General features: G+C 46.1%; 1 protein-coding gene across 1 annotated transcript in view; it reads right to left on the bottom strand.

Annotated features, from left to right (window-relative positions):
- The window catches only part of Sfrp1 (secreted frizzled related protein 1), a 43,007-nt gene extending 28,333 nt beyond the window's left edge, over positions 1-14,674 (bottom strand). The window contains exons 1-2 of the mRNA XM_070016109.1: positions 13,837-14,674; positions 7,392-7,469 (exon numbers count right to left, since the gene is read on the bottom strand). Of these exons, the coding sequence (XP_069872210.1) occupies positions 7,392-7,469; positions 13,837-14,380 (622 nt within the window). The 5' untranslated portion in view covers positions 14,381-14,674. The remainder of the gene's footprint in view (positions 1-7,391; positions 7,470-13,836) is intronic.
- Between the last annotated feature and the right edge of the window lie 6,074 nt (positions 14,675-20,748).

Below are 20,748 nucleotides of genomic sequence, written 5' to 3'. Positions count from 1 at the left end.
GACAGAAACAGGGGCTGGGGAGAGGGGGCAATGGTAATGTTTAATGGTTACAGAGTTTCAGTTTAGATGATGAAAAACCCAGAGACTGATGGTGGAGATGGTTGTTCGACAAGGTCAATGAACTTAATGCTACTGACTTAACGCTTAAAAAGTGGTTAAAATTGTACATTTTAGATATATTGCCACAAAGAAAAAGAGGAAGGGAGAGAGGGAGGAAGGGAAGGAGACAGGTGCAGGTAAGGCAGTGAATCAGGACTACTTATGAGAGAATCACAGAACTGCAGGTTGGAGTATCTTCCAAGGATACCTAGACCATACTACTTGTCAACTGTCCATCCCAAGAAATAACTTAATCAGACCTGGACTAAACCACAGAGAATAAAAGGGTATCAGCTGGACCTGATCCAGTCATCATGATATACCTAGGATTAGCATTCATTCAGCATGATGCATGGAGGTGAAGGGCTAAAAGGAGCATTGAATCGAAATGCTGACCTCAGAGGACAGTACTAAAAATCACTCCTCATTCTTTTGGTGAAGCCTGTGAAGGAAACCTCATCTGCCAGAACAGACCTCTGGTTACTTCCATTTCCGGGAAACTGAAAGGAACAGCTCTTGAGTTCAGCCTGTGAGATACTATTTCATCTCATCTGTTCCTACAACAATCTCTATCTGGGCATCTGCTACCATCTCACTGTGGGAAGTCGAGTTGTGGTTGTGGTGATGTTAGGAGGTTTGCACTGTGGTAGGCATGCATAATCCTCTTGAGAGAAAGCCAAAGAAAATGGAACTTAGTTCCAGAAGATGCAATAGACCATCCATGGGTGCTAGATGCCTATGTCCTGTCTCATCCTTCACTCTACTTTCACGTCTTTTAAAGATGCTAGTAAAGCAATGCTCATTGAAATTTCTGACTGTTACAGTCAGGATAGTCACAGAACTAGTGACAGAGAAAGAATGCCCTAGGCTCACCAGAGAAGGGCATTTGGCTCTATATGCTCTTCCTTGTGGTTCCTTGATGTATGACTTTACCAGAAACAGCCCAGGGCCCTCCCTATTCCTTGGCTGGACCCCAGGTTTGGGGCCCCTTGTGAAATCTGAGCCCCTACATGACAGGTACTTACACTGCAAACATCCTACCCACTGGAAAGCTTTGAGGAGTTCAGATTCAGCCACAGTCCCTGCACTGTCTCTACACTAAGGGCCTATTTAGAATGAGCTGTTCACCCTGGACCATGGGTCTACCACCAGTTGCCAACCTCATGTTTTTTCACACAGGCAATACCATAACAGCTGTCTAGACATTCACAGATCAGTGGGAGGGGTATGTTTTCTTTGTTGTTTGTTGTTGTTGTTTCTTGGGGGGTCCGGTCGTGGGGCCTGGGCGCTGTCCCTCAGCTCTTCAGCTCAAGGCTAGCACTCTACCACTTGAGCCACAGTGCCACTTCCAGCTTTTTTTCTTTTTGCTTATGTGATGCTGAGGAATCGAACCCAGGGCCTCAGGCATGCAAGACAAGTGCTCTACCACTGAGCCACCTTCCCAGTCCCAGGGGTATGTTTTTATAGCACTTTTTTACTGTGTATGCCAGCCCTGAGGCTTGAACTTGGGGCCTGGGCACTATCCCTGATCTTATTTGTTCAAGGCTAGTGCTCTACTACTTGAGCCATGGCTCTACTTCCAGCTTTTTGGTAGTTAAACTAAGAGTCTTACAGACTTTCTTGCTCAGACTGGCTTTGAACTGTGATCCTCAGAGTTCAGCCTCTGGAGTAGCTAAAATCTACAGGCATGAGCCACTGATACCTGGTTGTTTTATAGATCTTCAGAGACAAGAAGACCCAACTGTTTTCATTTTACTACCTCTACTGCTGACCTAACTAGATTTCTAGATGTTAGGGTTGCTTTTCATATAGACACATAGCACTGAATTACCCCAAACAAGGCAGGCAGTTTTCCTTGAAATTAGCAAACAAATGCAATAGTCACAGAGAAAGTTCTTTCCTTTACAAACAAGGAAGTCCAATTTCAAGTCCCTGCCATATCCTGTCCTTCACATGTCCTTGTGACAAACTTATTTTATGCCTACCAGAGACACTGTGCCAGGGACTATTTAGGTAAAATTAGGCTTGTTTTGTTCATCATAAGACTTAGATTTTCTTCACATTTTAGCGTTAAGTATGTTTTCTTTGTCAGTGGTACAAGGCAAATCTTGCATCTCACAGTTAGCCAGCATCTGCCATCAGGTAAAATGGGGCCTGGGACACAGAGCTTGTTCTCAAGTAACTTACAGCAGCTTTAGTTACTGAGCTGGCAGTGGAGCTCCTCATCCTTAGAGAGGAAATTCAAGGTTTAGTTTGGAAAAGCTGAGCCTACTTTTTGCAAGAGAACAGGTTACTCTTCTCTGCAAGGTGAGGCACTGTATTTGATCCAACAGCACAGCCAAGTATCTTGAGAGACCTGTGAGGCAGAGTAAAGACAGGCATGCAGAGGTGCTAGGACCGCTGAGAACATTTCTTCTTCTAGGAAATGCTCCCAAGTGCTGACTGTGAGTGTGGATTTTTTTTTCCTTTTCTATTTGGCTAATTTTAAGATGCAAAGTACAGTGTGGGTTTTTTTTTCTTGATGAGGAAATATACAGGCAAAAAGAAAAGTCTTTCCAGAACGCAGGGAAAATGTCTGGGGGCAAAGAAATCTTTTCCACAGCAAGAAAATACAGGACTATAGAGCCAAAGGAGCTGATCTCCCTTAGCAAAAGCACTGTATTTCATCAAGAAAATATCTACCAGGAAAGTTTTGGGGGTTACAGGTACTGGGAAGCAGCTCCAGAAAGTGGCTGGAGGCAGGAGTCTAACCTCAAAGTGGTTATAAATCAGATCTTCCTATCCCAGAGGTAAACTAACCTGGGAGGTTGGCCGGCGGGAGGTGGGGGGGAAGGAAGCTATGGGCACTGAGCTGTTAACACCAAGATTAGTAGTGTGGCAGCTTGCAAATTCTGCTCAAGAGGCAAACAGGGCACCCTGTTGCAGGAAAAAGCAGAGGACAAAAAACAGCTGTGTGCCCTAACTGAAGCACAGCAGGAGGTTGGACACCATGTTGAATCTGGAGACTTTGCACCATCTAACTTTTGGCTTTCCACATCTGGTGCTTGATCCAAGCTGATCCAGCTGCATTCCTGAGCATCACTACACAGGCTTTTCTGCTGATGTTTTCCTCTGTTGGGGGAAAAAATGTGCTCTGAACAGAGGGGTAGAGTGCAGGGGTGGAAAGAAGACAAATGGCCAGACAATCCTACCAGAGAGCTGAAAAACCACACTGCCCAGGGACAAAGTAAACGGGCTGGGCATGCCCAGGCCACACAGTGACTGTGAAAATCTAAGGATGTGCTGGCAGAAAGGCTGATGTGCATGCTGACCCCACAAGGAACACACCTCCCTCTTTCTGGAGTTCACAGAGTGCCTTCCAGCAACTGATGCCTCCCCCCCACCCTGCCTATCCAAGGCCACTGCTGTGGGGAGTCAAACACTCTTTTTCTTCTCTGTGTGTGTCAGTCTGCATTTCCAAATTTCTTTGTTTCCTAACTGAATCCCGTCAGTTTGGCTGACTGCTTTGCTTACTTGAAATGAAGGTTGCTTTCTCTAGGCGCCTAAGAAGGACTCTACTAAGCTCAACCCCTAAGATGGGTGAGAAGCTGGGAGGGGGAGGGGGAATTCAAAGTATTTTTTAAAGAAGCTCACAAGAAGCCAAGCCCTGGTGGCTCATGCCTGTAGTCCTAGCTACTCTTATCCCCAGTAAACTAGCAAAAAAAAAAAACCTGGAAGAAGTAGAGGTGTGGCTCAAGTAGTAAAGTATCAGCCTTGAGCAGTTAAAGGTCAAGCAGTAAATAGCACAAGGCCCTGAGTTCAAGCTGCATTACCAGCACATACACACCCACACACACAAAAGAGCCTCACAAGCACAAACCCAAGAAAATTTGTGTCCTTCAAAGCAGTCTAGCACACCCTATCCTCCCGCTGTGCAGAGGAATACATCAATGGTGAGATGTCAGCACATTCATCATCTCATAGGTGGGAAAGGTAGTCCCAAGGTGATTGAAAAAAACTCCAAGGAGATGTCAGACTCCTTACTGTCTAAGTAAGAGGACTTGATATGATGGTCTCAAGATCCCAGAGGACCTTATGACCCCAAGAAGGAAATAATGTCTGGGCTAAAGAAGGAAATAATGTTGTAGACACAGTCTAGCACTAACACAGGCAAATCATTCTGGTTCACAGTGCCTGGTGACTTGCTGAGTTAGCAAGAAAGGTCATCCATCATGCCAGGTGAGTTACCAGAGCCCCTTTTAGACTTCTACCCTACGTTTTACGTCAATTACATTCAAGCTTTTCAGCCCAAGTCTACCAAATGTATCTATTTTAACTGTCACAAAGCCTTGGTGGACAGGGAGACCTGACCAACTATGGGGTTGGTCAGTTCTAGACAAAGATTCTGAGCTTAAAGATGTGGTGGTCTTTTTTCTCCTCTTTTTCATTTTTTTTTCTTTTTTAGTCAGGTCCTAGAGTTTGAACTCAGAACCTCATCCTTGCTAGGCTTGCTGGGTGCTAGTACTCTATCGCTTGAGCCATGCCTGCAGCTCAATGTTTTGCTGATTATGTCAGAGATGGTCTCTCTGATTTTCCTGCCCAGGCGATCTTCTAAGTTCAGTCTTCCAGAGCTCAGCTTCCTGAACAATAAGAATTATAGGCGTGAGCCACCAGTACCTGGTCCTTTACTTAGCTTCATAAGTTACATAAGTTTACTTAGCTTTCACTAAGTTTGGCCTTGAGCTCCCCTAGCCCTGTCTATGGCCTGAGTTACAAACTGAGTCATAAATACCTAGCAAGTCCCTGGTTACTGATTGGTTACAACTTAAAAAACTTAAAATTACTTGAAATCTTAAATTTCTTGTAGATAGGCAGTTTGGGATTACAGTGTTGAGGCTAGTGTTTTATACTCAATAAATGCTGAGTAAAGGGATACATGCACAGCAATGATCAGCCATACTAGAGTTTGAGCTTTCTGACAGGAAATTCATCACCTGCCAGTCACCTCCACACTGGATTCCAGGGGCTTCCATCACTCTTCTCCAAGGAGCTGAACCTGATTAAATTACATGAACACAAAACAGCACCCACTAATGCATTCATTATCCCTCAATCTCCCTAGAAATATGATTCCTGGATTTTGAAAATGTCAAGGGGCCAACTTCTAAATGTGAGTGTTATGATTTACCATATTTGAAGATCAGTGACATTCAAAGAGCATTCCCTTAGTTGTCCTCAGCTATCCTTTGGGATTTTATCTATATCTGAGCTCACTCTCTTGCCATAGTCATGTAACAAAAGGCTTCTTGCCAGGATATTGGGGAGATTTACTTATGTTTTTGTTTCCTCTATGTTCAAATGTATGTTTGGGAAAGAAGCCAATATACCTTTATAGATTTAAAAAAACTGGTTGCTAAGGTAGTATGCAACTGTGTACCCACAGACTATTGAACAGGAAGACCTGCCTGACTTAGCCCAGTTTGGGGCAGCCCAATACAGCATGAATGTTAACATTATGAAGCAAATGTTAACACAGGTGCCAGTGGTTCACACCTGTAAGCCTAGCTACTCAGGAGGCTGAGTTCTAAGGATGAAAGTTTGAAGACAATCCAAGCTGGGAAGTCTATGATACTCTATTCTCCAACTAACCAACAAGTGGAACTAGAAGTGGAACTCTAGCTCATGTGGTAGAGTGCTAGCCTTAGTACCGAGACACACACACACACACACACACACACACACACACACACACACACACACACACACACACACACACACAGAAGCAAATGATAGGATCATTAGTTACATGAAAGAACAATCAGACTACATGCATCACTGCAAATGTCTTCAATTCTAAGTTCATTCTGAATGACAAGATGTCAGGCATCTGTAGTGTATGCTTGTAATCCTAGCTCTTAGGAGGCTACAGCAGGGGAATCACAAGTTCAAGACTACTCTGGGGAATAGAACAAGACCTTGTCTCAAAAACATAATTAATTTTTAAAATAAAATAAAGAATGACAACAAGGAAAGGATGTGACTCGAATATCAGCAGTAGAATTCACTGGGGGCCATTTTTTTTTCCTGGAGGTATTATCCTCCTCCAAGATCCAAGGGGACAAGCAGGCATACCTAATATCAAAATAAAGCCACAACCAAGATACAATTCCCTGAGGCTCTCTGGAGTTGCAGGTGCTGATGGGAACTTTCTTTCAACTCAACCCAGAGTGATGGAGAGAAGGGAGAGAAACCCCATTCTTGTGATATCCCCTCTTGGCCTGAATTCTCCGACCTTACATTCAGTTGCAAACACTGAGTGTGTGCATGCCATGATGTACAATATCCTCAGTCTCATGTGTGTTCCCGCATGTGTGTGACTCACCGAGACATGGGACCTTACCTGTACCCTTTCTTGTACTTTGTCATATCTGATTGATGATAACACAGAGGAGGCAGTTTCAAATGGATGCAAAGACTCACATTACCTACCTTTATGTTTTTCCTAGTAAGAATTTTGTAAGAAATCCAACCTCAGGAACACAATGTAGAAATTAGGAAAAATGCGTTGAACTTGTCTTTCAATAAACTGTCCCTGTCCTAGGCTGTTTCTCTGCATCCATGAAAACCAGAGGCAGCTGCAAGGAGCTGACCTTCCAAGATGATGACATTCACATTTATTTTCCCAGAGGAGAGATGCCAAGGTGTTTGGAACTAGGTCTTCTAAATGTCCCTAACGTAGGACTATGCCCGGATCTGGCCCCCAGACCTCAACCAGCCCTGCTCCAGGAGCTGCAGGTGCTGATGGGAATTCTTTTAACCCTGAATGACAGAGGAAAAGGGAGGAAAATTCCACTCTTGGGATATTAGTTTCCTTTGCCTCAGAGAACTTGACTGCCCCTACCACCTCTAAATCCCCCAAGCATGAAAATCTCCCCTCTTAACAGGACACCCTGGGAAGAGTAGTGCTGACACCTAGGGGTGAATATGAAAATGAACCCCAATGAAAGAGCCCACCAAGGCTTCACTGGAGCACTGAGAAGGGGCAGCCTCTGAAGACCTGGTGTGTTCCCTGACTCCTATCTAATTGTCTCTAAGTCGGCCTCTGTCCACCACTCAAGAGGGTTCCCCAAAATATGTACAATGACTCATATTGGTCTATTCTCTACATGTCCAGATCCTTTTCTTTACCTGAACAAAGCAGAAACTGGAGAAGAAGGAGGTAGAGAAGGAAAAGCTCCACTGAAATGCACTGCATCTCACTGGAGACACAGCCCAGAGGAAAGCCCCAGAAGTGGCCAGGAATGATGTCTTACCAAACTCGCTTGCACAAAGATGCTCAATGATGGCTTCAGATTTCAATTCGTTGTCACATGGGGGACACACATTTGTACCTAGGAAGAAAAAGAGAAAGAAGCAGAAGTTATAAATTATGGGGCTGGAGAGCACTAGGGAAGAGACTGGCTTGAGGACCAGGCAAAGTAGCTACAGGTCTTCTAGAATTTCAGAAGGATGTCCTGAGAATCAAGAAAGATTCCTGGGCCCTTATACCCAGGATCTAAAGTAGGAGAATGACTCTTGAAAAGTGTTGATCTAAAACGGTACATGTTCTCCCTGATCTGCATAAGTTAGATTTACAACACAATGGGATATGACAAATTATACAGGATTCTAAATACTCACATACAGTGAGACCAAAAGAGGATAGTTTTAGGAGAAATCACCAAGTTGTAATACCCAAGCACCAACTCATATGTATATAAAATAACATACAGACTGAAATGAACTCCAAAGAAACAAACTCCAGGGCTGGGAAAGTGGCTCAGTGGTAGAGCACTTGCCTTGCACGCATGAGGCCCTGGGTTCGATTCCTCAGCACCACATAAGCAAAAAGAAAAAAGCCAGAAGTGGTGCTGTGAGCTGAAGAGCTGAGGGACAGCGTCCAGGCCCAGAGTTCAGGACCCATGACCGGACCCAAAAATGAAAGAAAGAAAGAAAGAAAGAAACTCCAAAAGAAAACAAAGGACCTTTTCTTAATTTGTCCTTTTGTTTTCTGATGACTCCGTATTCTTTACCTCATATACAATGTATACATGTGCACATCTGAGGGAAAGGGGGAGGAGGGCACAGAATCAGCAGAAAATGGGTGAAAAAGGCAGTAGCAGAGCCCACTGGCTGTACTAGACATTGATGAAGGTGAACCATGCAACTCATGGGCAGAGATGGGAGGGAGAGAATAGGAGAGAATGAGGGAATTGATGATAGTAAGCCAAAGGAAGAAAATATACTTGATATACGTAAAGGGTAACCCTGTTATATATCACCTCTAAACCAACAATAAAGAAATTAAGCCAGGCACCCATGGCTCACTCCTATAATCCTAGCTACTCAGGAGGCTGAGATCTGAGGATTCTGGTTCAAAGCCAGCCTGGGCAGGAAAGGCAGTGAGACTCTTATCTCCAATAAACCACCAAAAAACCAGAATTGGTGCTGTGGCTCAAGTGCTAGAGCACTAGCCTTGAGCTGAAAAGCTGAAGGAACAGCGCTCAGGCCCAGGGTTCAAGCCTCATGTCTGTGTGTGTGTGTGTGTGTGTGTGTGTGTGTGTGTGTGTGTGTGTCTCTCTCTCTCTCTCTCCCTCTCTCTCACACACACACACACACACACACACACACACAAATTAAATTACAAAAGAAAAAGAAAAAAAGTGTTGGTCTAGTGATGCTGACTACAGCACACTTAATTGAGCTTCCACTACAAAAAGTAGATGGAACTAGGCTGCCATGAGTCCCTAGAAAAAGCTGGCTTAAACAAAAATGAGTCATTGTTTGCTTCCTGTCCTTCCACCTTTCCTTTAAATAACTGCATCCAATTCCTGTCCCACCTGCAGAGGACTAACAAATCAGCTCATCATTTGATCAGCTTTCCAGAAGCCAGGCAAAAAGCAGACTTATCAGCTTCAGCCCCAGGGCCCTAAAGTCCCCTCTTCAAAAGGCCCATTGCAATAGTGGCCTGATTTGAGCAGGAAGCCAACAGCTGAATGGGTGTAGAATGGGCCACCAAATGGGAGGACAGAGCTGGATGGGGGGGAGACCTTAGAGGCTCTTTCAGAAGGGACTGGGAAGAGCTTTGAAGAGGTGAGTACAGACAGGCAGGCTACTGGGAGGTGGCTTGGCCCAGGGGGAAGAGACATCTGAGGCCAGAACCAGAGGCCTCCCACAAGCCAAAATGCTGCTGAAGCTGGGGGAGGGGATAAAGAGGACCCTATTTCTTATAAAAGGGCAGAGAGAATGTGCTGCCAGAGAGTCCTCCAGGGCCAATGGAAGTGTCTTCTCATCACTGGCCTGCCGCCCCCATTCCCCCTTCCTCTTCTTTCTCCTCCTCCTCCTCTTTTTCCTCCTCATCTGTTAAACTTGATGCTCATCAAGGATCCAGAAAATCACCACACACACACACACACACACACACACACACACACACACACACACACACATACACACACACCAAAGGAGGCTGAGCTGGGCTGCAGCTAAAGAGCATAGGAAAATTGACTAAGATGGATGCCAAGGGTGCTAGAAGGCCAAGTCAGACCAAGTTTGGTGAGCTAAACACCTCTTCTTTATTCTCTTCTTCTTACTATGGTTCTAGCACATCATTTCCCTCCTCATGGACTCCTCTACGGCTCTTCCCCAAGGCAGAAAGAAGGAGGGAGCTACACCATCCACCCAGTATACTGCCTCACTCAGGAGATAACCTCTCTCCAGACCTTTTCCTGCAGGGCCTAGCAGAGGCCATGCCCCTGTCCCAACACATTTCGCTTTCACTTGCACTGTGTATTCAGGGTCAAATAGCTTTCAGATTCTTGGGGCAGCAAGAACTACACTCCAAACAGAGGTTGGCATGACTTCTTTAGGCCAAATGTTGGGACTATGCTTTGTACCCAGAACTTTTCTGACCAAAGAAAAACCTTACCCAGAATATTCCATCACAGTTCTTGTTCCCAAGGAGTGAAAGAAGGGTAAGAAGTACTGCAACATGGAAAGGACCCTGTGACCTCTACCAGGTGTGTAAAGTGTGCTTCAAGGTTTTCTTTGTTTCATTAGTTTTGTGTTTGCTTTTGTTTTTTAAGTAGAAGTTATCACATCTCAAGGTTCTAGGAATATAATACCAGCCAAAGTCAGAGCATTGTGAATATAAAGCTAGATGTCTTCCATACACACTCACCACATCTCCTTTGGATCCTATTGGCAGCCAAGGACTCTGCAACCCATGAAGGTGTTTTTCTTAGTGCCATGAATTTCCTTTGGATGTTAGGGACCCTCAGTAGCAAGAGCTCCCTACTGGGAGCTATGTATTTTCAACATGGTTCTCCCTAGCCTCCATTTTCTCACTGCTAGACTCAGCTCTGAGAAGTTTTAGCCAGAGAGAGGAAGAGGAATGTGTAAGGCAATATTTACCTGTGCCCCTGTGTGTCCTTGTGGCCCTGCAGGCTGAGCTGCCAGCAAAATCCATCCTTGCTCCTCTGAAAAGGGAACTAATCTACAGTTGTGAGGTATATTTAAATGTTTAGAGTATAAGAACAAAAACTAAAAAGCTTGATATTTTGTTAATATTCATATTTTACCAATATTTAAAGGAGAGTAGAGGAGAAGGGCAAAGACCAGAATCAAAATTATGTCACTCTTCTAAATTTTTTTAAATTATTGCATCAGTATACATACATGCACACAAGACCTTTTACACAGTCATATCTAACACATAAACATGCATCACTTCTCACACACACAAGATATTTCTCTCTTTCACACACACACACACAACACAAGATCTCTCTTACAAACAGGATCTCTGTCTCACACCATTAGATCTTTCTCACACACAAATGTCTCTTGCCCGTATACGCAAGATCTCTCCTTCACACACACACAAACACATAAGATCTTTCTCTCACACACAAGGTCTTTCACACACACACTGAAAATCTCTTACACACTGAAAATCTCTTACACACTGAAAATCTCTTACACATGAAGATCTCATAATACACATGCAAGATCTCTCACATACATGATCTCTCACACATACGCAAAATCTGCCTCACATACAAGGTCTCTGTCTAATACACACATGCAAATATTTAACACACACACACACACACACACACACACACACACACACACACACACACACAAACGCACACCAGATCTTCCCTGGCCAGCTCACTGAGTGGCCGAAAGAGATCCTAAGAAAGGATCTGGGAGGGAGGAAGGGCATGATGCCGCTACAAGCTATATCTAAAATACCCAGGCAAGCTTAAAATACAACATGACTAACAACACAACTGTACTGAACATGAAACGGGCTTGTTCCTACCACTCCCACCATTAAACCTGGCAAGATAGGGGAAAAACAATTTCTTAGACTTGTCTAATATAAATGCAAGATTTAGAAATCACTTTCCTGGAAAACAAGTGACTGCTCTTCTTGTAACAGAAGCCCATGTAGCTTGGGCATCTGCCTTTGAGAAAATCTCTTTTGACTCATTTTTTATTATTAAGTCTATCCTTAATAACTAAGGGCTGCTCAATACCCTTAAAATTCCATGTGTTGAAAATATGAACAGAAACCAACATAATGTATGCAAAGATTGACACTGCTTTGAAAACTTGGTTTTAATACCAAAGAATACAAAGAATGGAGGAAAAGCAAATAAGAGTAATAACATGTAATATCAAAATGTACCATCCATAAGTTTCTGAGGACCAGTAGTTTGATATGTCTCTGCCTGCCTCTTAAATGCGGGCACAGAGGAGTGCATGCTTGCTTGCGCGCAGGCGCAGGCAGGCACACATGATATCCTTTGAGGATACCATGTAGGGGTTCCTCATGGAGGGCTGAAGTCTTAGAAGAACCATGAGCTCTCCCAGAATTGCTCTCACCAAAACTGCAGAGGAAAGAACGACCTTCAGCCCCACTCCACTCTTGACTAATTCTCCCCAGCTTTTTCCCCTCCAGTCAGCAAAGGTGGGTGACAATTTGACCCCAGAGGAGGAGGGAGTAGAACAGTGGAACCTCAGCAACCAGCCCAAGATGTACAGTCTGGTAATAGTGGAACTCTTCCATACCATAGCAGCCTTCGGAGGAAGGGGTTGGGTTGGGGGATTCTTGCCCCTCAGTCCCCCTCATCCTTCTCTTGGGCATCAGCCACTTACCATAAAGCTGTTTCCTCAGAGATCTCCACTTCATGCCCACCAATGAATGGTCCCAGAAAGGGGTAACAGTAATCATCAAGAGCAAACCAATCCAAAGAAGATTGGCCACAGCTTCTGGGCAGAACCTGGTTGACCCAGCAGCAGGACCTAAGAAAGGAAGCTCTGCAGACTGAGATGACTCCATACCTACACAACACCACAGACTTTGCCCTGCAGAATGAATGCACCCTTCTCCTTCCCAAAGCGCAGCACCTTCAGGGAAGTTCACTCTGAGAGAAGACCAGTCACCTTACAGGCAAACAAGAGGCTACATCCACAAACCACCCAAGGCCTATGCCCCTCAGTGGAGATCCCAGCGACGCGAGTCTCTCCTAATGCAAGCAAGGGTATTCCCAGTGTTCCAGTAGCCCACAAGTACCTTTATGCTCACTTGGATGGGAGGGGGAGGGCAGGTGACTGCCCACCCCTCTCTTGAGCATCAACCACAAGTTAAAGGATCCAGGCAAATTCTACTGTCACCAAAACAAACAAACAAACAAAAAACACTGCAGAAAGCAGGGGTCATGGCTTCCTGATTACCTGCATGTCTCTGCTCCCTATCCCTGCTTTGGAAGAATTCAGGCCATCAGACTGAGCTGGTGGTTAGTTTTCTTCGTTTCCAGATTTTTTTCTCCCCTCCTCACTCTTTAATTGCCCTTTAAATAGGAGGGGCTCGGGAGGAACCTCGGGTCTAGGGCTATTAGGAATTTGCAAAGTCCAATTTGCAGGTCCCTACCCCCTCTGGGGGAGATAAACAAAACGCTAATTACATTTTTATCTTTCTAATTACCCGAGGATTTGTGTAAATGAGCGAATGGGGGGAGGGGTATGCAAAGATACTGTTCAGAGATTTTTTCCACCCCTTAAATCTCCCGAACTCAGTTGTGAGATGAAAAAATTACAAATCTCGGCCGTTTCTAAACTTTTTCCTCCGCGCAGCCAGTTCTGCGGCAGTCCACAGGACTTCAAGGTATTGATAAACAACAACAACCGCAAAGAAAGAAAGAAAACTAACACTGCGCACAGCAATATCTCCTTCCAGAGTGCTCTTTTCCTATGGGAACATCATCCCAGTGGGTCGCTAAAAATGTTGGATGGGGACTGGGAATCCTCCCACAGGAAAGGAAAAGCACTTTTTCCTTAAGGCGCGAGGCTTTGTTTCAGGTATGAAAAAAGAGAGACTGGATCCCTAGAAGCGCAGCTCCTAGCAGCGGCCCGGGTCGCTGTCCTGGCGGAGGTGCCCAGCCGCTCCCACGCACACGCGCGGGGCATCGGGGTCGCGAGAGGCGCAGGGCGACACCTCGAGCACTCGGGGAACTGGGAACCGTCCACGTCCCGTGGAGGGCACTTCTCTACTCCAGCCCGGGGGGGGGGGGGGCGAGACGGGGCGTGGCAGCCGGGGTGCTGGCTGGGGCGCTCGCCGGGTCCCCGGGGCCCGTCCGGCGGGGCGCGAGCCGGGCGGGGACGGGTCTCGCGCGTGCGCGCGCGTGCGGTCGGTCACCCCGTCCTTACCTTGGGGCTTGGAAGCTTCGGTGGCATTAGGCGGGGTCATGGCGATGCAGACGTCCCCCTCGGGGAACTTGTCACACTTGAGCATCTCGGGCCAGTAGAAGCCGAAGAACTGCATGACGGGCTCGCACGAGTCGCGCACGGCCTCGCAGAGCCAGCGGCACGGGTAGATGGGCCGGTCCAGGCAGACGGGCGCGAAGAGCGAGCAGAGGAAGACCTGGGTGCCCATGTGGCAGTTCTTGTTGAGCAGGGGCACCCAGCTGCTGGCCTGCTGCTTCACCTCGGCCATGGTCTCATGCTCCAGCAGGTTGGGCAGCACCATCTTCTTGTAGCCCACGTTGTGGCACAGCCTCAGGTCCACCGGGATGTCCACGCACTGCGGCGGCTTGGTGTAGAAGCGCCCGCTCTGGTACGAGCCGATGTCCGATTGGAAGCTCACGTAGTCGTACTCGCTGGCCGAAGCCTCGGCCATCAGCCCGGCGGTCAGCGCCAGCAGCACGCCCCAGGCGGCACCGTGGCGGCCCCCCGCGCTGCGCCCGCTGCCCATGCTGCCTCCCCGCACTCGCTCCCGCGACGTCGGGGCTGCCCGCGCTGCCCTCACGCCCGCGTCCCGCCGCAAACTCCAGGAAATCTCCAAGGGACAAAAGGCTCAGTTCCCGACGCTGTCGGGCTCCGCGACCGCGCGCTCCTGCTGGGTCTCCAGAGGGTGGCGGCCCACGGCCTGCCCCCAGGAGCCGCGGAGGGAGCTCGCGCCGGAGGAGAGCGAGGCGCGGGGACCCAACGCCGTCCCGGCTTGCAGAGGCGCGGCGGGCTGCGGGCGAGCGCGCGGCTCCGACTCCCGACGTTGCAGGACTGGAGTGCGCGGGGCTCCGGCCGCCAAGCCCTGGAGTCTCCCCGCGCAGCCAATCAGCTCCCGGCTGCCGCGAGCTGCACTCATTACCCGGTCAGTCAGCATTGCAATTAACCAATCGCTTCACTGGACGAGAGGGTTTGGTTTACTAGAACTAGACACAGGTCAACACCCCTTAAAAAGCAATAATAATAAGTAAATAAGAAAAAACCAAGAAAGAAATTAACAAGAAGGAAAGACAAGGAGTGGAGGAGTAGCCAGAAGTGTGAGGTGGATAAAAAGCATGTTTTACACTGTAGTTAACTTGGGTCAGTTTGACAGCAGGGAACAGTAATAGGACTCCCAAATTTCAAGAGATTATGAGGACTTTTGTTTTGGCGGGAGCGGCCAGGCGGAGAGGAACTTGAACTCAGAGCCTGGGCTCTGTCCTGTAGCTTTTTCACTCAAGGCTGGCCTTCAACCACTTGATCCACAGCTCCACTTTAAACGTTTTCCTGGTTCATTTGAAATAAGAGTCTCCACCCTCAAATCTCAGCTTCCTTAGTGGTTAGGATGATAGGTGTGAACCCCTAGTGCCCAGCTTTTTCCTTTATACTTTTTTTTTTCTTGTTCCTAAAGCAACAGCATGGCTGTTCTACTCTCCACGGTTCTGTTCTGTGTAGCTAGCTTAAGGCTAATAACTGAGTGCTCTTGAGCTAACTAGGGACTACATAGTGGTCAGGAAGGTGGTATTCCCGTCTGTTTACTGAGTCCAAAATGCAATTTGTATCCAAGTGGCACATTTAAAGGTGGTCCTTAATGTCATCTAGGCACTAGGTCAAAGTTGCTCCTTTGGAACATGTTGCTCATGAATGCGTTAGCTTTGGAAGTATGCACCAGTTGGCTGACGCTGCTTTAAGAAAGCAGCTCTGGAGCCAGGCACTGGTGGCTCACTCCTGTAATCCTATCTATGCAGGAGTCTGGGATCTGAGAATAGCAGTTTGAAGTCAGCCTGAACAAGGAAGTCTATGAGACTCGTATCTCCAATTAACCACCAAAAAGCCAGAAACTTTTTGACTTACATGGTAGAATGCTAATCTTGGGGGGAAAAGTTAAGGAATAACACCCAGGCTCTGAAATCAAGCCCCAGTACTAACACCCCCCCCAAAAAAAGTGGTAGTTTTGGGAGGACAGATTAATTTTTTAAATAAGATTTTAAAAGGCTACTCAAATCCTAGCTGGCCAACAGCACGTCTAGATATGCACATGCATAATACACATTGACATGTTTGTGGTGAAGAAAGCCAAAATATTAAAAACACATGTACACTTATCAGCATGGCCTCTGTAAACATGAAGGCCAGGCCCAGTCCAAGAACCTCACGTCAAAACCAAAGGTCCCAAAAGGTAGAAGCACAAAGTGAACAGTATCACAGAAACAGCTGACCAGTTTCAGCTAGCATCCAGAAACAGAAGTCTAATTGTCACCCACCACCTCCCAGTTCCTGAGAATCTTTGTATGTTTCAACTATTATGGAGAAGGAGGATTAAGTTCCAGAGAGCTGGGAGTGTGGGCATGAAACAACAAGCAGTTTCTCGAGTTCCCTTAAATGTGGGTAAAACCAAGCCAAGGATGCCAAAACTCCCATCTGAGCAGTGTGGTGTCACCCCATTTGGCAAAAATACCATAGCCTTCGACTCTAGGAAGTGCTGTCTTACTGAGCCAGCTTGTTTTTAAAGCTCTAGGGAAGCTTGCTTTAGACTCTGCATGCCTAATTTCTTGATGGACAGATTCCAAATAAAACTTCCTAGAGTTTGTGAAGAACCAGTACTCTGTGTGTGTGTGTGTGTGTGTGTGTGTGTGTGTGTGTGTGTGTGTGTATGTGTGTCTGTCTGTCTGTCTGTCTGTCTGTCAGTGCATGCTAGTACTAGGGCTTGAACTCAGGGCCTGGGTACTGTCCCCGAGCTATTCTTGCTCAAGGCTAGTACTCTACCACTTGATCCACAGGACTACTCTGAGGTTTTTTTTGCTGGTTGATTTAAGCAATGAGTCTCATAGACTTTCTGCCTGGGCTGGCTTCGAACCACAATCTTCAGATCTCTGCCTCCTGAGTAGCCAAATTTACAAGTATGAGCCACCCACACCCAACCCAAGGCTATTTTCTTAAAGCAGTATGGCCACATAAAGGTTGTGAGTCCACAGCGCAATGTAGGAAGCATCAGCAGGTCATCCACGTCTATCTCCTTTCCAGGTCAATAAAAGCTGCCCAAAGCCCAGAGGAAAGAATGAGGAAGCAAGAGAAGATATATAGCATGGCTTGGATGGCCAAGGGTTAATTCCATAGTAACTCACAATGCTAGCCTGAGGAGCTAACATTCCTTACAGAGCCTAGAAGGCAAGAGATCAGGCAACTGCGTCTGAATTCAAAGGTCATTTAGGGGGAAATGCTGTTGGTAGGGGGTCCTTCTCTCTCCTCTTGTCTGGCCCTAAGTCCCAAGGCAAATGAGACTGTTTACTTACTGATTGGAGATACCATGTTTGCAGATAACATCCTCTCAACTTGAAATCCAGACTTAACTGACACCTCACTCATGTTTGTACAATTTTCACAAATGATAGGAAAACTTGGATTCAGGACTTAGGTCAGTATTATCACTATTAAAATTCTGGAAATGAGTTCAGGGTATATGAGGAGCTAACCACACAATATCCACTCATGGGAGAATCTTATTTCTATCTGGGCACCCACATTGACTATGATCACTCCAAATATCCAACCTCCTCTATACCCCTTCCAGTCACCATCCTGCTACAGAGTTGCTCCAGGTCAAATAGAAAGTGTCAGTATTCATACACCCCAGAGTCCTAAACCCAGACTCCAAACCTGAGTCCAGGACTCAGATGGCAAGGAAGGCCTTGGGTCTTATTTCACATTTCACTGATAGATGTCCATCCACACCTGGAAGGCTGGAAACTCGCCGTAGTTCAGTTTATACACTGCCAGCTAGCACTAGCCTGAGCAGATGGAATCTTCTTCCTGTTTCAGAGATGCAAAAGATACGTTGCTTCCTTTTTCATGTTGTCCAGTTTTTTTTAATTCAAATTCCAATCTCCATTTCTCTAATGGTGTGTGTGTATGAGTGTGTACAGGAGAATGTTCTAGAACAAAGGCTCTTTAAGCATGCTATTGACCTCCCACACTCTCAGAAACTAGACTGCCTGACTAGGAGAATTGTGGGCCTGGCGAAGCCTGTGACTCCCTCCTAGCTCCCGTGGTTTAAATGAATATAAGAGACATCAAGATTTAAATCACTCCTCATTTCAAAGAAGTTCTTGATTTCCTCACACCTCCAGGTGCCTGTACATGAAAATTGGAAATGCATTCTCTGTTGCTTCATAACACTAGCTTAAGGAGGCATTAGTCAGTCTCCCCATGCTCAAAGCTGACTGCCAGGCCAAGCAAGGTCACTGAGGGGCCTCCCAGGTGCCTACCTGGTGGCCTTGTCCCACCCACAGAGTTCAAACCTGGGAAAGAAGGAGCCTCCCCAGCCCATGCTCCTCCCCTGTTCCAGGATTTTTAGGACACTCTCCAAAGATACACTTATCTTACTCTCCATCCTCCAGCTGTATTGAGCAGAATGGCAGTGGCAGATCTGGTACAAGGCAGAGAAAAACATCCTGACCAAAAGTCAGAAAACACAGATCCAGCCTCAGTTCTGCCCTAACAGGCTGGGGCTCCCAAGAAATATACTCCCCTCACTTCACCTTTCATCTCTAAAGAAGAACAAGCAATGCTTCTTTTGCTACCTCTCTGAAATAAAAGACACAGAATCCCCAGCATCTAGGCCACATTGAAATCTTCAAACAGTATTCAATGCAGATACCATGAAGTCCAGTGAAGTTTTTGCTTGGATGAGCTTCTTTTTTCTTCCATATCTATGCACAAGTAGTCTCAAGCCCTTGATTCTCAAAAATTTGCCTTATCTGCTATTGAGTTTTGAAAAAAGTTTAGAAAGAACCTTTAGAAATTAGAGTAGAAGGCAAAGCCCAACCCTACCTCTTCCCCACGTACATGCCCTTCCGCGCCATTCTTGATGACCAGCCGGTCATCCCCATTGCCACTGCTGGACCCTTTTGCTTCTTTGGTACACAGCTATTCAGTTGAGGCACTCCACTAGAATGCTCTTCACATTCTGAGGGGAAACTTTGTCATGGCTCATGGGATCTGCCCAGAATTAGTGTCCACCCTTATTCACCAGTAGCAGTGACCTCTCAAAAGTGGCATTCCTCAGACCCTGAATAGCTATGGTCAGTGTCTATCCTCTCTGTCTGGATGGGCACAGCTGCCTCACTCTTCAGATGAGGCTTTGTTAAACTGGGATTAAGAATTTTTTTTTAATTGCGAAAATACTATACAGAGGGGTTACAATTACATGGGCAAGATAATGAGTACATTTCTTATCAAGCATTGTAGCCTCCTCCTTTGTTTCCCCTTCTTTTTTGGGGGGGGATCCGGTTGTGGGGCCTGAACTCTGGGCCTGGGCACTGTTCCTCAGCTCTTCTGCTCAAGGCTAGCGCTCTACCACTTGAGCCACAGCGCCACTTCCGGCTTTTTTTCTTTTTGCTTATATGGTGCTGAGGAATCAAACCCAGGACCTCAGGCATGCAAGGCAAGCGTTCTACCACTGAGCCACCTTCCCAGCCCATGGAATTAAGAATTTTTATTGATTCACATATATAATCATATATTTATAAACAAATAAATGGGGGTACATTACTATCTTCAAGAATTGAAGATGGCAGTTCTGATTCAGACCTTCACAGACCCTTGGCTTGTCTGCTGTTTGAAGTCCAGACTGCAGTAGGAAATCAGGATTTTGCCATCAAGAGTCTCTCTGGCTTCATCTCTCACTACCTCAGAGTAAACTCTCAGGGAAATGCTTACATTTTCCCAGTCCCACTCACTTCTGTTTGCTGTCCACCTTTGCCCGTAGTTTTCTTTATATAAACCCCACTCATACAGTTTTCAGATTTAGAAAATAAAAATATAGGATGCCCAATAAAATGTGTATTTCAGATAGGCAATGAAAAATGTATTGCCTAAGTGTATTCCACATAATATTTAGGATATATATATAAAAATATTTCTAATATTTTTCTGAAATTCTGAAATTCACATTTACTGCGTGTCCTATATTTTATCTCACAAACTCGTTGATTCCTGAAAGCACTGTCTCCTCCAGGCAGTCATACATAATTGTCTCCCTGTCCATCCCCTCCTCTATCGCTGGTCTGATTGACAACTTTCTCCTTGTGCTCAGGGCCCTGGCACAATCATCATAGCACACATGTCTATTATTTATAACTGCTGACTTTTGGGTAAATGTTACATGCCCAAGAACTTTGGGATTTTGACTTGTTTTTTCTAACACTGTAAAAAGCTGTCACCCCAGCTTTTAGTGCAGAACTGGGCAGATGCTGAATGTTCAATTAGCACTCTCCCCTAATAAATGATGAAGTCTTCCCTGGCTTGTTGGGTACTGTACTTGGATACTGATTTTGCACTGAGTTTTCTGAGAACCAAAGCATGAATAACTCATAGTTCTCTTTGTCTTTGCCTAGATCAGGCCACCAGGGCCTGATATGAGGACTGTAGAGTATAGAGCTGTCAGATTGCCTCTCCTCCCATCACAGAATCAAGCCTAGGACAGAGGCCATGGCCCAAGTCAACCTGGACTGCAGGGCCTCCCTGGGGCCTCCCTTGTTTGATGGAGCATGGGAGACAGGAGGGTGAATGCAGCAGGCAGTTCTTGGGGAAGGAAGAGCTGAGACTGATGCATAAAAGGTTGGAAGGTCTCAGAAGCCTCTGCTGGCAAATGGAATGAGGAGCAAGAATGGACAAAGGAGACTCTACAGCCTTACTTCTAGCTCTATATTCTGTCTTTAGAGTTCAAAGCTTCACTCTCACTCTGTAGAGCAGCAGGCTTTAGAAAGCCCCTTCCGTCTGGTTATCTCCAAGAAGTGAGAGTAAAATGGGACATGCTTCAGTGATTGGAGGCCCATAAATCCACCACCATTGCTTCAG

The sequence above is a fragment of the Dipodomys merriami genome, unplaced genomic scaffold, assembly GCF_024711535.1.
Source record: "Dipodomys merriami isolate MVZ:Mamm:240054 unplaced genomic scaffold, mDipMer1.0.p SCAF_12, whole genome shotgun sequence".
In the NCBI taxonomy this organism is placed as follows: domain Eukaryota; kingdom Metazoa; phylum Chordata; class Mammalia; order Rodentia; family Heteromyidae; genus Dipodomys; species Dipodomys merriami.
This window is presented reverse-complemented; position numbering and strand designations above follow the sequence as displayed.